The sequence below is a fragment of the Archocentrus centrarchus genome, chromosome 11, assembly GCF_007364275.1.
Source record: "Archocentrus centrarchus isolate MPI-CPG fArcCen1 chromosome 11, fArcCen1, whole genome shotgun sequence".
Classification (NCBI taxonomy): Eukaryota; Metazoa; Chordata; class Actinopteri; order Cichliformes; family Cichlidae; genus Archocentrus; species Archocentrus centrarchus.
This window is the reverse complement of record NC_044356.1, coordinates 11809527-11828371: the sequence shown is the minus strand read 5'-3', so window position 1 is coordinate 11828371 and position 18845 is coordinate 11809527. Positions and strand designations below refer to the sequence as shown.

General features: G+C 40.3%; 2 protein-coding genes across 3 annotated transcripts; one reads left to right on the top strand and one right to left on the bottom strand.

The window, feature by feature from the left end:
• Window positions 1–41: 41 nt before the first annotated feature.
• nelfe (negative elongation factor complex member E) lies at window positions 42–5750 on the top strand. Of its 2 annotated transcripts, none has more exons than XM_030741247.1 (11): window positions 42–160; window positions 450–535; window positions 1047–1116; window positions 1353–1498; window positions 1605–1679; window positions 1950–1987; window positions 2076–2353; window positions 3472–3616; window positions 3739–3793; window positions 5271–5373; window positions 5478–5750. In XM_030741247.1, the coding sequence occupies exons 2-11, from the start codon at window positions 461–463 to the stop codon at window positions 5552–5554; spliced, it is 1062 nt and encodes a 353-aa protein (XP_030597107.1). In that variant the 5' UTR covers window positions 42–160; window positions 450–460; the 3' UTR covers window positions 5555–5750. The 2 variants fall into 2 exon arrangements, with proteins under 2 accessions (XP_030597107.1, XP_030597108.1); XM_030741248.1 differs by lacking the exon at window positions 42–160 and adding an exon at window positions 173–345.
• Window positions 5751–8401: 2651 nt separating this feature from the next.
• LOC115788121 (zinc finger and BTB domain-containing protein 12-like) lies at window positions 8402–18823 on the bottom strand. The gene is made up of 5 exons (XM_030741040.1): window positions 18480–18823; window positions 14730–14936; window positions 14211–14405; window positions 13853–14059; window positions 8402–9722 (listed from the first exon to the last, which is right to left on the bottom strand). The coding sequence occupies exons 2-5, from the start codon at window positions 14931–14933 to the stop codon at window positions 8625–8627; spliced, it is 1704 nt and encodes a 567-aa protein (XP_030596900.1). The 5' UTR covers window positions 14934–14936; window positions 18480–18823; the 3' UTR covers window positions 8402–8624.
• Window positions 18824–18845: the final 22 nt, after the last annotated feature.

Sequence of the window (18845 nt, the reverse complement as noted above, 5' to 3'; positions counted from 1 at the left end):
ATACACAATATTATAAGCTAGAGTTATATTTTTCCGTGCTTTGCTAAATAATTTTTATGAATTTTTTGTTTTAAAAAATTCGAAACGTCGCAAGTACAACGTCACATTTACGCGTCGGTGTTATTGTTCTTGTCGTCCACTGCAACTGGTTTTTGAGTTGGTAAGCCAATAAAACAGATGAAAATAACGGACGGGTGTTGTTTATAGTTCCAGTAGGAGTTCACTGACTTTGGGTTTATTCCATGTCTGTTCTGAGTGAACAGTTTTTGTTTTCTCTTTGAAAGAAGTATTGTTATGGATTCTTGCCTGCGAAATAATTAGCTCATAGGCCGGCTACTAGTGGTGGTAAAACAATACTGGAATCTGTTGATGCCTTTTTAGTGCTGTTAAAATAGTTATGTTTTTTTTCTTTTCTTAAAAGCCGTTAAAGTGTGTTGTCTGTATTGTAGCGGTTGCCCTCATGGTGGTGTTTCCGAGCTCGCTCACGGAGGAAGAGGAGGCTCTGCAAAAGAAATATGCTAAACTGAAGAAAAAGGTGAGTGAGACGCGGCTCGCTGCTCTCTTTACGCCGTACCGAGTCCTTCAGGGACTATACTGGGACTTGTCTTTTTTCGTTATGTAACATTTCATTCCACTGCTTAGTAAAATCCACTGATCAACCGGACTGCCTAACTAAGAAATGGATATGTGCAGTTTTAAAAAAGTAATAAACTCAGATAAAACTGAATTTCTCATCACTGATTCAGACAATCTGCACCCCAAGCATCATGTACTCCCTTGGTCCTTTATCAGTTCATGTAAAATCAGCTGTCAGAAATCTGGGTGTGATATTTGATTCTGATTTCAGGTCATCCAGTCCTGCTACTACCACCTAGGAGTATTGCTAGGATGTGATCATTGCTGGGTTTTAGTGACACTCAGACTATCATTTGTGCTTTTATTTACTCTGGGTTAGATTACGGTAATGGTCTTCTAACAGGTATCAACCAGAAAGCAAACTGAAAATAAGCCTTTTGTGTTAAAATTTGGTTTATCTGTCTGTTCAGAAAAAGGCACTGCTTGCCTTGAAGAAGCAGAGTTCAACGAACCAGACAAACCAGAGTGGCTTGAAACGGAGTAAGTGCATGTAATTCACAGCAAACCATCATGCCATCTAATGGAAAAATGTTTTTCCTCTTCTCAGTCATTTTAAATCCTTCTTCCAATAAGGTTTTAATGAATGGATTAACAAATAACTGGAAAAAATATGGCTTGTCATGTATCAATTATTCATCAAACTGGCTTGATTTAAACCCTGACTGTACTGTTGTTTACTTTTTTTCCTCTTTGTTTGGGGTTTTTCTTTGTCAAAGCACTGTCAGACCAGCCTGTTGTTGACACGGCAACAGCAACAGAGCAAGCGAAGATGCTCATCAAGTCGGGGGCGATCAGCGCTATTAAATCTGAGAACAAAAACTCTGGATTTAAAAGATCTCGAATGCTGGAAATTAAGCTCAAGGTGGGATGTCGGTAAACACGTTGCATGACCTGTAATTCTTCATGTTATTTTTGGTGTTTACAGGCAATTATCCATGTGGTTGATTTCTGTTCTGCGTGTCTCACAGGACCCCGAAAAAGGCCCAGTTCCCGCTTTCTTACCATTCCAAAGGAGCGTCTCAACAGATGAAGACCAGCCTGAGGTATACGGGAAATTAAACATAATATCACTTGACCACTTTGTTTCATTTGGTCTCTGTTCTGCATTGTATATAGCTTTGTTTTTCAAGTTGCATCAACTTCTGATTAAAGTTGCACACATTTAAGCTAGGATTTGTTAATCACTGGTGATTTAAAAAGACACAAATTACACACATTTCCAGCTCAAAACAGCAGCTCGACTCAATCATTCTGAACAGATTCAGATATTTGATACAATACGTTTGATATTATCATAATTTTTCTTCTTCTAGTCTGGAAAAAGAGCTCACAGGAAGTCTCTGTACGAGAGGTAATTTCCAAACCCAGGATGAACAGGTTTAATATGCTGACAATCTTTATCTGTGGGTCTAAATTAGTATCCTTGTTTGCTGCCGCAGCTTTGTTAGTTCAAGTGACCGATACCGGGATGAGGACGAAGGAGGCAGTATGTCATCCAGCCGGGACATGGACAGAGACAGAGAGAGAGAGAGAGACCGTGAGCGAGATCTGGATAGAGAGCGGGACAGGGAGAGAGACAGAGACCGGGACAGAGATCGAGACCGAGGCAGGGACCGAGACAGGGAACGGGACCGGGAAAGAGAAAGAGACCGAAGCAGAGAAAGAGATCGAGACCGGGACAGGGACCGGGAACGAGACAGAGATGGACCATTCAGACGTGAGTAACCGTTTCCTGTAGATCAGTGTGATTCCTCAAGTCATGTGAACTTAAGGCCTAATGTTTGTCTCAAATACATAGGCGTTTTTATTTCCTCATCTTCAGATAACTCACATAAGGAAAATTGAGAGATGATAACTGGATGATTAATGAAGATCTGGGTGACTGGCCAGTGCTAGCTCATCCACTGTAATGAACTATGTCAAGAGTGTAAGAGTTAGTGCCTTACCTAGGTTACTTATTTCTAATCTTACTGATAGAAGTCACAAGGTCTAAATCAAATTAAGGGTCTAGAATGCCAAATTTCAAGGCTAATTGACTTGAGCGAGGGAACAAAAAAAGTAAAGAATAAAAACAAAGTGGGTTTGTGTTTATTTAATAACTGAAGATCAGGAATATGCTGTCAGGGAAACCTGTAGGAAGACGCAAGGAGAGAAGACGGAGAGGGGAGGGAGAAGGTGCAAAGTGTTCATGTAATAGTGAAAGAGAGGAGAGGTGCTCAGTGCATCGTGGGAGGTCCCCAAGTAGCTTGAAGCTTTAAAAACATAACTGAGGGATTGTTCAAAGTCACCTGACCAGATGTAAGCGCAAGCTAATCTAGTCTGGATTTTCTTGAGCCAATAAAGAGAAGCTATTTAGGGGAAATGTGATGTCTTTGTAAGGTTCCTGTCACTACTCTTGCTGCAGTGTTTTGGATCAACCAGAGGCTTTTCGAAGAGCTTATTTGATGCTCTTAAAGAGGGTTTCTGCTGTGATATTCTCAAATATCTAAAAATAGTCCTCTTTTGTGTACTCCTAGAAACCTTTGTGAGAACAGCTTTGCCATGAATCCTATTATTGGCTGTTATAAAGCAAAATTAATTGGTTGGAACCAAAGCCCAAGTAAATGTTGACCAGAAAGTACATGTTAAGGGAATTAAGTCACTCAATCTGTACACAGTACCACTTACATACTTACTTGGTTATTTTATCTTCCTTTTTTTTTTTTTTTTTACTTCCAGCTTCTTTCAGTTTTTTTATATTTATGGAAGCAAAAAATAAAAGTTTAAAAAGAACAAGTCACGTTAAAAAAATAAGGCTTTATGAATTGACCCCGTCTCCTTTGTTCTTACTCTCAGGGTCAGACTCGTACCCAGAGCGCAGAGGGGTGCGAAAGGGCAACACGGTCTATGTTTATGGCTCTGGGCTCGGCGAAGACAACCTGCGCTCAGCTTTCTCTCAACACGGAAACATCATCGATCTCTCAATGGACAACCCACGCAAGTATGGAACCTTTAAACAAAACTGTGTGCACATAAGTGTCGTTTCTGCCTGCTGCTCATGCATTAATACAAATAGTGTGATTACGGTATACTCTTCCTTTTCTGTTTTGTTCGTCCGTCCAGTTGCGCATTCATCACATTTGAAAAGATGGAATCTGCAGACCAGGCTGTAGCTGAGGTTGGTGCTATCCTTCATGTCAACAATAATATAACTTATATTCCTTTGTTGGATTTATGCAGAAACAGTATGGTAGTTGTACAAGTTTGACCTTACCAGTCTTAATTGAAAATGCATCTGAGTATTTTTCCTCCCTTTTTTGCCAAGAGACTGTAAAAATATATTGACTACAGTAAATTACGCATTTTTAAGCTCTCTTAAAATATGGGTTCAGCTTACTTTCTGCCAACCAGCTGCTATATATTTCTCAGGTATTTAAGACTTGCAGAGCCATTGCTTTTGTTTTCTTGGTGTTGAGTTTTATGATCTCAGTCAGAAAAAGAATCGTCTCAACTGATTTCCATATTAAAATACCCATTTATGCATCAGGCTATTAAGTTGTTTTTTTTTTTCTTATAGATCTAGTGGATATAAGATAAAGTATGCACCTTTTGAACCTTCTCAAGTCCCAGAGTGCTCTCCATTGAATGAATACTGTTTGCCTGCATCACTCTCTCGGTCTCTGGCTTATTTGCCTCTTCTGGGAGCAGGACACTTTTCCTTTTTTCTTTTGCCAGATGGAGTTTCTGCAGTTACTTGGTTTTTGGTTCTGATACCAACAAAGTCCCATCTCCTTCCTGTTTTGGTGGCACAATAGAATCTTAATTTTCCTGTTAGGTTTCTTACCTGGCAGCAAAAACAATTGTATAATAATTGTGTGATGAGGCTTACTAGTGCAAGTAGATTAGGTAAAAATAGTTGAAAATGTTCATAATGTAAATCTTCCCCAAATAATACATTTTTAAAACTTTATTGTTTCTATATAGCACTTCTCACAAAAAGTTATAAAGTGCTGAACAATAACAGCAACAAATATGAAAAATCAAAATAAATACAATGGAATTAAAAGCAATTTCACAGGCAATTTCAAATATTTGAGAGTACTGTATTTTTAGATTTTGAAATGTGCTTCTTTAGCATGTGCCTGAAACACAACCACACCTGTGCTCTGGTGAACGTTCAGTGCAGCAAAATTGCACTGTGTGTGTATATAAGCATCATCAAAGGCTACAAGACAGCACGATCCCTCCATTGAATCAGCTGGCATAATATGATATGACCCAGACAGTTGTTACTATGAGTGAGGAATTTGGAAACCCCTTCAAAGGACAGTAATCTTGTTCAGCTGAATACAAGGAGCTCTGGGATGAAAGAAAGTTTTCCAGCTAGCAGGGCAGTGACAGTACTGATTACTAGTTTGAAAAATGAGCTACTGCAGTCATCTAAAAAGAAGTCAATTTAAAAAACAAAAAAGCAACACTGACTGTTTTCATTCTGTCAACAAACACGGACGTGTTTTGCCCTGGTGGCCTTCATCAGAGCGTTTTTTTCCATTCGTTTGTATACTAGGAGACATCCTGCAGCTTTGCAGACGCCTGGTTCATTTCTACATGGCAGACTAACAGTCTGGATTGGCTTTGCTGTTTTTGTCTCACAGTTGAATGGAACCACAGTGGGAGACGTACACATCAAAGTCAGCATCGCCAGGAAGCAGCCGATGCTGGATGCTGCCACTGGCAAATCTGTGTGGGCTTCACTGGGTAAACACAGCACTCTTTTGTGTATTTAGACACTGATCAGACGTGTGGCAGCACGGTGTGGATTAACCTTCACCACCGTCTCTCTCTCTCTCTCTCTTTCACAGCCGTGCAGAACAGCACCAAAGGCTCCTACAGGGACAAGAGGAACCAAGTGGTGTACAGTGAAGATTTCCTGGGATGAAAAGTCCATGTTTTTGATTTAAAGAGTGGATAACCTGCTGCGTGAGCTCTCTGCCTTGTATGATACATGGATTATCTGTAGCCTTTTTGATCAGACCACTGTAGTTACCATGTCCTGCTATTTGTGGCAGCTTTGCGTGTGAAACTAGATCTGTTTTGTTGAGCTCAAAAACAAAATAAATTGTATTCATGAATTGGTTCCTTGATTAAGATGTCAAAGTGGGAATTAAATCTTCCTCTTCTTCTTTTAGCCACTCCCTTTAGGTGAGAATTAGATGAAACATGCAAAAGCAGAGAAGAAGGTAAGCCTTAATACTGTAGTTAACCTGCTGTCTTAACAAATTAACAGTTCAGGATTGAAGACCACGGAGGCAGTCAGATAGTCCAAAGGAAATTACCTCCTACCTTCTTTTCCTAATCACTTCTCCTTGACCTCGATAGAAAACATAATGAGGTGAATGAAAAGTGTGAAAGATAAGCATGGTGACCATGATTGTCATGGCAGTCCCTTCATGGGCTTAGGAACACCTCATTTTCTGTGGACAGTTAGCTATGACACCCATAAATGCAGGCTATAAAGATCTGTCACACACAGAAGAATGAATATGACCCAGAAACGCTGCCATCTTCTCTGGGACAAAGCTCATGTAAATTGGACTGAGGCAAAGTGGAAACCTGTTCTGTGGTCAGACAAATCAAAATTTGAAATTCTTTTTCAAAAACATGGGACGCCTTGTACTCCGGACTAAAGAGGAGAGAGACCATCTGGTTTGTTATCAGTGCTTAGTTCAAAAGACTAGAGCTCATAGCGAGTGGTGCATTAGTACCTATGGAATTGGCAGCTTTCTCAACTCAATGCTGAAAGGTATAAACCGGTTTTCGAGTAACATGCTGCCATCCAGACAATTACTTTTCCAGGGAAGGCTTCACATTTTTCTGTTAGATGATGCTAAACCACATAACTGCATTTATTGCAACACAGCTTTGTAGTAAAAGAGTCCAGATGCTGAACCAGCCTGCCTGCAGTCCTAACATTCCACCAACTCAAAACATTTGGCAGGTCATGAAACGAAAAATACTTCAGACGTCCCAGGACTGTTGAGACAAGAATGGGACAACGTTCCTCTCCCAAAAGTCCCGCAACTGGTCTCCTCAGTTCCCAGACATTTACAGACTGCTGTTAAAAGTGGATGCTGCACAGTGGTAAACGTGGCCCCATCCCAAATTTTTTTGAGATGTGTTGCTGCTGTCTAATACATAATAAGCTAATATTTTTCCAAATGATTGCATTCTCTTATTCTGCACAGCATCCTAACATTTTGGAATCAGAACCATCTTTGTCACTCAGTGAAGGTTCTAAGTTTATCAGCAGGTTATGGCCTAAAATGGAAAACTAATGATCAACATTTACATGATCTACACTACTTGTCAGTCAGATTGATAGTTTCCCTTAACAGTCTGACTGGGTTAGCATCATTTTTCTTTTCATAAAGGACTGCCCCACGTCCTTTGCTAAAGGAGGTAATAAAGGAAGCCCTGGAGCACCTTTCATCAGCACTTTGAGATGCTCTTATGTCTGCAGATGGAGGTACAGTAAAGTTGCAGTACCTGCGACTGCCAACGATTGGTAAATGAACTGTTACTGTGCACTCTAAGCGCTGTTACACTACAAAGCCACATGCACCCATTCACACACACATTTTTGCAGTGATTTATTCTATTCCTTTAAAAGCTTTGCATGCGTGATGCATCAGGGCACCTTAGCCCCCCCCCAGTCCACGTGTCTGTGGGACACTCCATCTCCTGGGGAGTCTGGGGTTCCCGTGTATGATGAAGCCCACCTCACAATCTGCCGCCACCAGTCACACAGCTTCAACTCCAAGATCACTTACCTCCCCCTGCGTCACGCCATCCTCTGACTGCCTGCCCTCCTGGAAGAGACACCTCCCTTCCTCTTTGTAAGCCGGACTTGCACCCTTCCCAAGTGCAATTCCCTCTCCTCCAACAGAAAACCAAGTGAAAAAATAAACTATTTTTATTAATTTAGTAAATAAAAGAGTTTAACGGTAAAAGCTGTTGGGTTTAGTCTGCACTCGAGTCCTTCTCCATCCTGGTGGTGTCAGCTGCCCCTAACACATAAGCAGACTCCCTCTACCTCCAGAGCCATTCACACACAAAAAAAAAATGTATAATTTCTGACTTCTTGCATTAATATTTGTAAAGGAGAAAATATATAACTTTGTTGTCTTCTACGATTTCAAAATAAAACTTAATTTTTATACTAAAAATATATATTATTAATAAATTTGAGAAAGTTATTTGAAGTGTCCAAACATTGAAATGTGGACCTTTTCACCTAATTTTTAGCTCCATATTTTTTTATTCTTGGAATCTTCTAGAGAAGCATATTATGAATCACTTTAAAATAACCCTTATATATATCTGATACCGGGCCTTGGATCATTCAGCTCATCTTCTGAAACAAGCCTCTCTGTTTAAGCTTACATGGGTACCTGTGCAGAGGAACAGAGGTACAGTGGACTAACAGTTACTTGAAACAGAGAAGCTGCCTTCCAGCTGTTTTATTTACACTCATTCAATCATCGTTGACTTGCAGTCAGTCATCACACTGACTCTACATACAACATATTCAAGTTGAAGACTGCAGTTCTGAGTCAAAAACATTGTTAAAATTAAAAGACCTTTAACTCTCTTACACAGTAGGAAAAGCACAAGTGTGAATAATAAAAAATATGGATGGTTAAAATGTATTCTTCTGCTTTGGCTTCAGTGTCCTGGTATTGCTCATGCACACTCACTGTCACAAACTAAACAGAGTCATCAGACATTTGTATACCAGTGTTTTACTGCACTGTCAAATCAACATATTGTTCTTTAAAAATAAAAATTAAAAAAAAAAAAAACTATATGTGAATAGTCTTATTTTGGCAGCCGGAATTTAAAGGCATCTTATTTATTTTTAGCTCTCACTTTTTAGCTCTTGACAAATTATATGATGTCCAAATGTAACTGCAACAAGCCGTCAAGCCTGAAGTCTGTAACGAGACTTATTATTCAGTAACCAGACATTCTTGCTCTTCTTCTCGTATTCCCCCAGCTGCTCCTCTTGCTCTCTCCCTCTCCTCCTGCTCGTGTAGGGAGTTCTGCCCTGTGGTTTTACCGTGCTGCTCCTTCAGGTGCCGGCGTAAGGCGGGCTTGTGGGCAAAGCGGGCGTGGCAGTAAGCGCAGCGATGAGGCCGCTCGCCACTGTGGAGGTTCATGTGGTCTATCAGAGTGGATTTCTGGGTGAACGTCTTGTAGCACAGAGGGCACTGGTGCGTCTTGCCAGCCCCTCTGTGCACAGCCATGTGGCGGGTGAGGTTGGTGGAGTGGTGGAAGTGCTTCCCGCAGCAGGGGCAGGCGTAGAGCAGGTGAGTGGAACGGGAATGGATTGCAAGGGAGTGGGCTGAAGGGAAAGTCATGTTGCAGTGCTCGCAGATTACAGGGCCAGCTACGCTGGAAGTAGACCCCACCACGGCGACAGACTCATCGCTGCCTTCATTTGTTCCAACAGTCGTCAGCCCTGAACTCCCTTCACCAGCACCACAAGTGGACTCCTCCAGGGAAAACTGGTTCAAACTGTTCGCTGGTATTGGTGAGACTTTTTCCCCCTGTGCGCTGCCCATGCTGAAGTCCAGCTGTGGAAGCTCAACGGTAACATAACTGCCTGATGCCTTGAGCCCTTCTTGGCTGTAGTCCAGCCCAAAACCACCGCCAGCAGACGCAAGGTACCACAGATCCTGGTGTTGGGTGATGCCTGAAGGCTTTTTCTCCTGAGATGACACCCACCTTTTTCTTTTGAAACCCCTCCCCCTTCCCCTTCCTCTGCTGTGGCCAATATTAGTGTCGGAGATTCTTCGCCTTAAAGCACGGAGGCCCTCTATTGAAAATCCCCCAGAACTGAGACCTGCTGGATTCAGATCATATTCGCCGCTTTCTCCAATCACAACTTCTTCTGTTTCTGGGAAACCGGTGCCTCTAGGTGCCTCGGAGGGAGCTCCTTTCTCCTCCTCCCTGTCTCTGTCAGTATGCTCATTTTCAGAAATATATACTCTGAACACATCGTAGTCCTCCTGTCTGGCCTCTTCATCCTCATCGGATGCATTGACCTGTAAGAGAATTGTAAAGTGTTTAAGGCTGCAACTGAAGATGCTTGTGAACTACCTGAAAACAGTTAAAAAAAACATTAATATACCCATGCGTTTGCTTTCAATTTCTTACTCTGTCCAACCAAGAGCGATATATGAAGGTTTTTCCTGGCTCAAAAGCATAAACTGTACTTCTATATTAAAGTGAGTCTGTCTAAGTAATTTCCTGTTATTTCAAAAGCATTTTCTATGCTTGAGCAAATTAAACACCACTTTAGAAAAATAGGACACATGAGTACAGACTTTGGCAAATTGTAGAAATTCTCTTTTTTTTTTTTATTTTTGCTGGTGTCTTGCCATTATCCTTGAGTTCTTTTTCCAGGTCCATTCATTAGGAGGGACACCTCTAAAACCCTCATCTCCTTAATTGGACCACATGGCTCCAAGTAGCTGTTAGAGAAGCTGTTAGCACTGAGGTTCACTGACTGTTTCCAGCCCGCACTGTGAGTGATTAATCAATGGGTTTAAACAGTGCAGCAGACACCAGAAGCCAAAACAGCTCCATCTCGCAGGCCAACATCCCCCATGAGGGGCCTAAAATTGACCTTTGACCCTAAACTATAAAAGTGACAAAGTGAACATTAAACATGTGCGAGAAGAACATTTTAGTCTCCTTACAGAGCGATCTGTCAGGCTGAAATATGGCAGACTCTGGCAGGACTGTGCAGAACTGACAAGATAAGAAAGTTCAACCAAAGGATCATTTGCACAATTGAGAAGTCTAAAACTAAATTATGTTCCCTAGAATACTTCCTCTTGTACTGAAACAATCAAATGTGAGTTTTCCATTATTGCCACAAAACATCTTCTCTGACATCCTGTTCCTATATCACCAATCCCTCCCCCCTTACACACAGACTCGTACATTTCCTCTGAGACATGCTGAACTGCATCTCTGAGGAGATATCTCCCTGTCTCCATCATAAATCTGTATGCATACCAGCAATAGAGCAAAACTGCCTTGTCCTAACTGAAGAACAGCTTTCAAATCTCTATGATGCACTTGTATAACCCAAATAACTTTCCAGAGAATACTACAGTCAATACTTTTCAATTTATAAGTACATTAATCAGTTAACCAGTGCTAGTTATGTGAATTAAAAATAACCTACAATTTAAAAATATATTTTGTACTCACAAAATGTAACAAAAAAAAAAAAAAAAAAAAAAATCTGCAAGAAATATCTTAAAGCCTAAAGAGCTTTGGTTCATCAGTTTATTAAAACTGGGATGTCTACATTACTCCCATGCAGCTTTGCTCTGTCCTTTACACAGCTTCAAATTACAATTGCAAAGCATCTTAGTTTGAAAATTCTCTATGTCATTTCTGTGTCTGGCTTCCTGTCCGGTGTATTCCTGGTGTAATACCTGTTCTGAATCTAGTTCGGAACCTACGTGACAATCAAAATACCCAAAAACCTAACACTGAAAACAATAAAAACTAAACTGAAATGAGCAAACCTACCCTGGAAGCTAACAAACTAAACTGCACTGAAACAGAAAAGAAAGAAAAATGTACACAACTAAAAACTCATGGAAACTGTAAAATTAATCAGCTGCATACGTCTGTATTATGGTGGACTCTACTTTTTTTTTTTTTTATAACTTTATTTATCAATTTTCACAGCACATTCTTTACAGCATTCAAGATTGATACATCGCTGTCCGCTCTAATATATAAAACCCATACATGAAACAAAAACAAAACAAAACAAAAAAAACAAAAACAAAACAAAACAAAAAAAACTCACAAAAAGCAAAAAAGACAAATGAAAATGCAAAAATGTGTTCTCTTTACAGCCAACTAAAAGGATATATCAGTAGTTTAGCTATGATGGGGTACTCATCCTGAATGTTTCCATGTATTGTACAAATGGTTGCCATGCCTTAACAAATCTAGCAGTTGAACCTGCCAGTGTGCATCTCATCTTTTCTAAATGTAGAAACCTCATAATCTCTGCAAGCCATTGTTCATGTGTAGGAGGGGCCTCCTGTTTCCACCTCAAAAGTATAAGACGTCTTGCAATCAATGTAGCAAAAGCTACCGTATTTGTATTATTCTTGGAAAGTAGAATATTTGGAGGTGTGATTCCAAAAATTGCAGTTAGAGCAGAGGGGTCAATTTTACAGTTGTATATTACTGAGAGTGTATTGAATATAGATGTCCAATAAGTGTGAAGTTTTGAACACGCCCAGAAAGTATGGATAAGGGAACCTACTTCTGATCTGCATCGGTTACACAAGGGATCAGTCCCTGGATAAAACCTAGCTAGCTTTTCTTTAGAGATATGTAACCGGTGCAGGACCTTAAACTGAAGGAGCCCGTGTCTAGCACATATAGAAGAGGAGTGTACCCTATGAAGAATGGGTTGCCAGAGCTCATCTGTTAATGTAACTGCAAGATCTTTCTCCCAATGAGACTTAATAATGGAAAGAGAGGGAGATTGTAAGTCTAACAATATAGAGTAGATCTCCTTAATTACCCCTCTCTTATGAATGTTTATACCTATGATTTTTTCCAGAGCTGTTTCCTCGGGTAGTTCAGGAAATGAGGGATATGCATTCTTAACAAAGTGCCGCAATTGCAAGTAGCAGAAAAAATGTGCACGTGGGATAAATGATGCAAATGTCCTGTCAATGAAAAGGTGTTTAACATTACTTAATCCATGTCTTTTCCAAATTTTAAAAGCAGAATCAGACACAGAAGGTGGGAACATATGGTTTGAGCTGATAGGAGCTTTAATTGACATGACATGTAGCCCGAATCTTTTCCTACACTGCACCCAGATTCTCAGGGAATTATATAACAGAGGATTACATTTATAGGTACTTACTTCTAAAGGGAGAGCGGAGGTCAACAAAGCAGATAGGCTAGTCTGGCCAAAATTAGACAACTCAATCTGAAGCCAAGACGGAGTTTCCGTAGAAAAGTCACTGATCCAATATAGCATATTTCGTATATTTGCTGCCCAGTAATAAGACTGGAAATTTGGCAAAGCCAGTCTGCCCACAGATCTAGGTCTCTGCATGAGATCTTTACGTATTCTGGGATATTTACCATTCCAAACAAATGCAGAAACCTGTTTATCTAGTGTTACAAAAAGTCACATAATCCAATTTAACTCCGAAAGGAATGTTTGTGTATGAAATCTTTCTGGCTTTAAAATTTATACTAAGTAATTCACTTTTATGTAAATTCAATTTGTAACCGGAAACAGTGCTGAACCGTTCAAATATAGCAAGAGCATGGGGAAGAGAGCACAAAGGGTCCGAAACATACAGCAGGAGGTCATCAGCATATAAAGATATTTTGTGCTCCTGATCAGCTCTGTAAATACCTTTAACATTATCTTCTGCTTGCAACTTAATTGCCAGAGGTTCAATTGCTAACGCAAATAAAAGAGGGGACAGAGGACACCCCTGCCTGGTCCCGCGGTGGAGTGGGAAGTAACAGGAGTATAATGAATTTGTTCGAACACATGCCATAGGCGAGGAATAAAGTACCTGAACCCAAGAGATGAATTTAGGGCCAAATCCAAATTTATTTAATATGTAAAATAGATAATCCCACTCCACCCGGTCAAAGGCCTTTTCAGCGTCAAGCGATATGGCGACTTCAGGAGTTGCAGTTGACTCCGTGTGTAATATGTTAAAAAATCTACGTAAATTGAAAAAGCCATGTCTACCCTTTATAAATCCTGTTTGATCAGAAGAAACAATATGAGGTAAACATTGTTCTAGCCTGAGAGCCAGGATTTTAGACAATATTTTTAGGTCCACATTTAACAGCGAAATTGGACGATATGAAGAGCACTCAAGTGGATCTTTATTTGGTTTCAGTAATAAAGAGATAGTAGCTTGACGAAGCGTTAAGGGAAGACATTGCGAATTAAATGATTCAATGAACATATCTCGTAATAACGGACTCTACTTTTTGATCTTAAATTGTCCTAAATTTTTCTAAAAGTAAGTTTTTACTTTTGGAAAAGTCAATTAGTCTGAATTATTTTACCAGTTTCCTCAGACGATAGTCACTGACATCCTAATGACTAGTGCAAAATGATCTAAAATGTTATCAGAAAAACAGATACCTTAATACATCCGTCATCCAGTGCAGCACCATCATCGTGGTGCTGGCTGCTTCCTTGAGCAGACAATTCACCGTTGCTCTCCCCCACTGGGCGCACTAAGGGGCTGTGCGAGCGCACAGGGGACGGCTGGCTGCGTGGAGGTGATGCGACTGAGTGAACGCTGCCGCTGACGATCACCGGCCTGCTATCAGTTTCCTCTGCAGACGTCTATATGGGAGAGTTTATCAGTATTAAGGATAAAATGCTCATGTTTTTCATTTTTTTCCCCCTGTCACTCTGAACTTAGAGTGCTAAATTATTAATTAAAGATGCATAACTACAAGCAGGATTCATATATCAACTAGAAATACTGACTGACCTTTGAGGGACCGGGGTTCTTCAGCTGCACATATTTCTCCAGAGCTCCTCTGCAGCGCTCAACAATGTGCTCCATCTGAAGGTAGCTGGCAGCCGTTAGGTAGTTTACGATCTCCTCTGGGTTGAACTGCAGGACACCGGTGTAGCAGGATTGAAGCAGATCACAGACCACTGTGGAGCTGTACAGCATTGACACCTGGAGAAAATTTTGGAACAGAAAAACAGAAGCACTTCATTTACTCATAATAAATGCCATAATGACACAGTTAGATTAGATGTTAGATTCAACTCATTGTCACTGTGCACACAAGGCACACAACGAAATGATCGTTCCAGATCACTCATTCAGAGACGAGCATCTGAGGTCATGCACCCAGAGACCGGCGCTGCCGTTAGGCAATGCGGTTTAAGTGTCTTGCCCAAGGACAGGGGCTCGAACCGGCAACCCTACGGCTGCAAGGCAAGCACCTACCCACTGCGCCACTGCCAACTGAGAGTGTGTGTGCTGAGGTCGGGGTACCTGGAGCCTGGATGATGGGTTGAGGAGAAACTGGTCTCTCAGAAAGGGCGAGCAGGCAGCCAGCACTACCTTATGGCCCCTGAACGTCTGGTTGTTGCTGGCCACAATGGTGATGTCGCAGAAATGCTGGCGGGACCTCAGTGAATTCATATGCTTCAGGGTCATGTCCCCGTGTCCCGGGAGCCGGAAACACACCAACTCCATCTTCTGAGGAGAAACAAGAATCTGTGTGTCTACACTTCTTTAAATCTCTACAGCTGAGAGATTCATTAAAGATCAACATCATAATTCACTTGCTAGACTCCCACAAACAGTTGTTTGTAATGGAGAAGGGGAGGTGGTGTTTAAAAAAAATGGGTTTTATATCAGTTTTACATACCATTTACACTCCAGAGTCCATACTATAAGATAAATGTATGGAACAAAGACTTGGAAAGTGCAGCAGAGGATTGGAAAGACGATTGTACTGGAGCCCACACCTGAACACCTGCCTCAGACTAACACTATTATTTGTTAATGTGTATATACACAACTCCTGCCAGACCTGGGTCTATAAGAGTCAATCTGAATAACTGATCAATGTAAAATCATGCAGGCCTTGGCTTGTTATACACTTTGAAATGTTTTTTTATACAATCACTGGCCACTTTATTAGATACACTTGTTCATGCAAATCTATAAATGGCCAATCACATGCCAGTAACTCAACACATTCATGCATGTAGACATGGTTAAGACAACCTGATGAAGTTCAAACTGAGCACCAGAATGTGGAAGAAAGGCGATTTAAGTTACTTTGAATGTGGCATGGTTGTTGATGCCAGACAGGCTTGTTTGAGTATTTCAGAAACTGCTGATCTACTGGGATTTTCCTGCACAATGACCTCTAGGGTTTACAGAGAATGCTCTGAAAAAGATCAAATATCCACCAAGCAGCAACTCTTTGGAACAAAAATGCCCCGTTGATGCTAGAGGTCAGAGAATAGTCAGCTTCGAGCAGATAGGAAGGCAACAGTAACTCAAATAACCACTCATTACAACCAAGGCATGCAGAAGGAAAAACAAACACACTGAACCTCAAAATGGCAGAAGACCACACTGGGTGTTACTCCTGTCAGCTAAGAACAGGAGTCTTGATTTTTGATGCAACATTTGGATGGCAGGGTCAGAATTTGGTGTAAACAATATGAAAGTCAAGTCAAGTCAAGTCAAGTTTATTTATAAAGCACATTTAAAACAACGACGTTGACCAAAGTGCTGTACAAGATCTGTAACCCCAAGGACTATACTAAATAAAAATAAAAAATATATAAATAAATAAATAAAATAATAAAATAAAAATAAATAAATAAAAACATTAAGAACAATAAATAACATAAGAAAATTAAAAATTAAAACGTTTAAAACAAGTACCATAAAAATACCATAAAACAATCATCTAAAAGGAGGTAGCACTGCAGCCAAATGCCAAGGAAAAGAAATGTGTTTTTAATAGAGATTTAAATGTGTGTATCGTCTGAGCTGTGCGGATATGGAGAGGTAGATCGTTCCATAGCTTTGGTGCTGCTGCTGCAAAAGCTCGATCACCTCTCTGTTTTAGTCTAGTTTTAGGCCTCTGTAAGAGCAGCTGGTTCGATGACCTCAGAGCTCTTACAGGGGTGTGACAGTGAAGCAGCTCAGACAGATACAAAGGTGCCAGTCCGTTTAAGGCTTTAAAAGTAAACAATAAAATCTTAAAATCGATTCTAAAACGGACAGGGAGCCAGTGAAGGGATGCCTGTTGGCTCAGCAGACAGCAAAAAACAGCTGACCCAGTGGTCAAGGCAGAGCAGAGGATTGTAGAAACTACACTCCCAGGCCTGCATGCTATGTATGTTGACCGCCATAAACAGAAAGCCAGCAACATAAGCAGAGACTCAACACACCCAGGTCACCACCTGTTTACACCAGACCATTAAAACTCGGACAAACAGACTAAAGAGCCATCTTTGCACTCATGTAAATAACCCAAATAAGTCACTGATGTCTGGACTTTACTTGCTGCCAATAAAGATAAACGATAATGTTTGTATATGTCAAAGGTAATGGCCATTTTTACTTATATAGCACATTTCATTACATGCAGCTCAATGTGCTTAATACAGAAGATAAAAACAAAAATCCATGTAGGTTTACAATGTCTTAAGGTTATCAAAACAGCAAATAGATTAAAACAAAGCAACCCTGTGTGCCTGTGTGAATAAAAGGGTTTTGAGTCTGTTTTTTTTTTTTCATGTATGCACAGATGTAACTGATCTCAGGTCATCAGGCAGCTTGCTCCAAAGAACAGGACCACAATAACTAAGTTTCTTCAGTATTCTTTGATCTAATTCTGGGAACAGTTAAAACATCTGCACCTGTAAACAGTGAGCAAGACATTCCCGTTGTTTGTATATAGCTATTTTTATTGTTATTTTCATAGTTTTTTTCATTGTTACTACTTTTTTAAAAATCTACTTTTATTCCTTGCAGTAAGTTGATAGTCAAACAAAATGTATCTTTTTACAATGACAAAGTATCTTAATCTTAATAACTGTAACTTATTCAAAAGAAGGAAACACTGCAGAACTGGGATCAGCTGGGTTGTTTTGAATAATAAATCTTTAACTTCATTCTCTTTAAAGTTAAAGGATTAGCGGGAAAAAATGGATGGATGATTTTCCAAGTTTAATCAAATTTTTATTTTTTTTTTAATCTTTTTTTAGAAATACACTACACACCATGGTGAAATATGCCAAGTTTTAAGCCAATACCAATTTTATGAGTGTCAAACTGTGGCATTTTTCATAGACTCAATTAAAGAAATTGGAACAAATTGTGTTTTTGCAACTGGTAGTACCAAGTTCCTCAAGACAAAATTTAAGATCGATTCTTGTCTGCTGCGCACAGACAACACTCGTTCATTCCCTAAGTTAGATGCCCTTTTTTCATGCTCGAATGAGTCAGAGGTCAGTGTTAAGTGGCTTAACAAAAGAACACAAGAAAAACTCTGTCAGCATACTGAGGGTAGCAGATAACAACAGACTCAATAAACTGAGGCCAGTAAGGTTGTGGGTGTGGAGCTTAACTCTGATAGAGGTTTCAGAAAGGAGGATGCTGTCCAAGTTACGGTGGAGTAAGACTTTTGCATAATACTCTATGTCAAGATAATGACGACTAATTAGGTATGAAAGCTGGTCAATTACCACAATAAATATGTAAATTAATCCTGCGCCTACATGTTAGTTGCCTACAAAAAAAAAAACTATAGTAAGAGCTGATTTGATGTGCAAAGAGAAAAAAAAATCTGTTTTTCAGTTTCAACACAAACTAAGTTCTAAGAGAACCTGAACACTTACAATGTAGACCAAGAAATTACATAATGTCAGGTTACTGGAATTATGTGATATATTACTATAACCCACCAATAAATATGATCAAAACAGGCTAACTATAACGATGTTGTTTAGGACTTGGGGACACTGAAAAGTTAAGACGGCTAACATTTGAGCCTAAAAACCAGACATTAAAAAGATGTTAAATAATATAATAAACTAGTAAAGGTTATTATAAGCCGATTACAGCACGCGTTTTTCCTCATACCCTTCCAGCCCAGCTAGCTAACGTTAGCCACTCACTAACAGCTCGCTTTTCGTGTCGCACCTTCTTCCACCCAGCAGCCACATGAACAAAACCCCCCCTCAGTTAGCGTCAAACTTTGCCGCCGCTCACCTTCGCCTCTCTTCTCCTTGAATGTCTCGTGGGCTCTCCAGAAAGCAAAAACCAAGATTTCCTTAAACGGAACGAGCGTTAAATGAAGCGATGCTAGCCGAGGAGCAGCGATGTCTTCTCATTCCTCCAGACGCCACCAGCTTCTGCCTCGGTTTCTGTTTACTTTTCGGCCTCTTTTTCTTTTCGGGGGAGGAAGCAAACCTCGTGACAACAAACACAAACCACCCCGTTGTTTCGCCGCTAAGCTGACTTTGAATCGGTTTTCGCGAGCCGCTTCTTCTTGCGGTCAGTCGTAAAACGAGAGCACGCACGCTGACTTCTGATCAGCGTTTAAAAAAAACCCAAAATCAATGGATACCCCCCTCC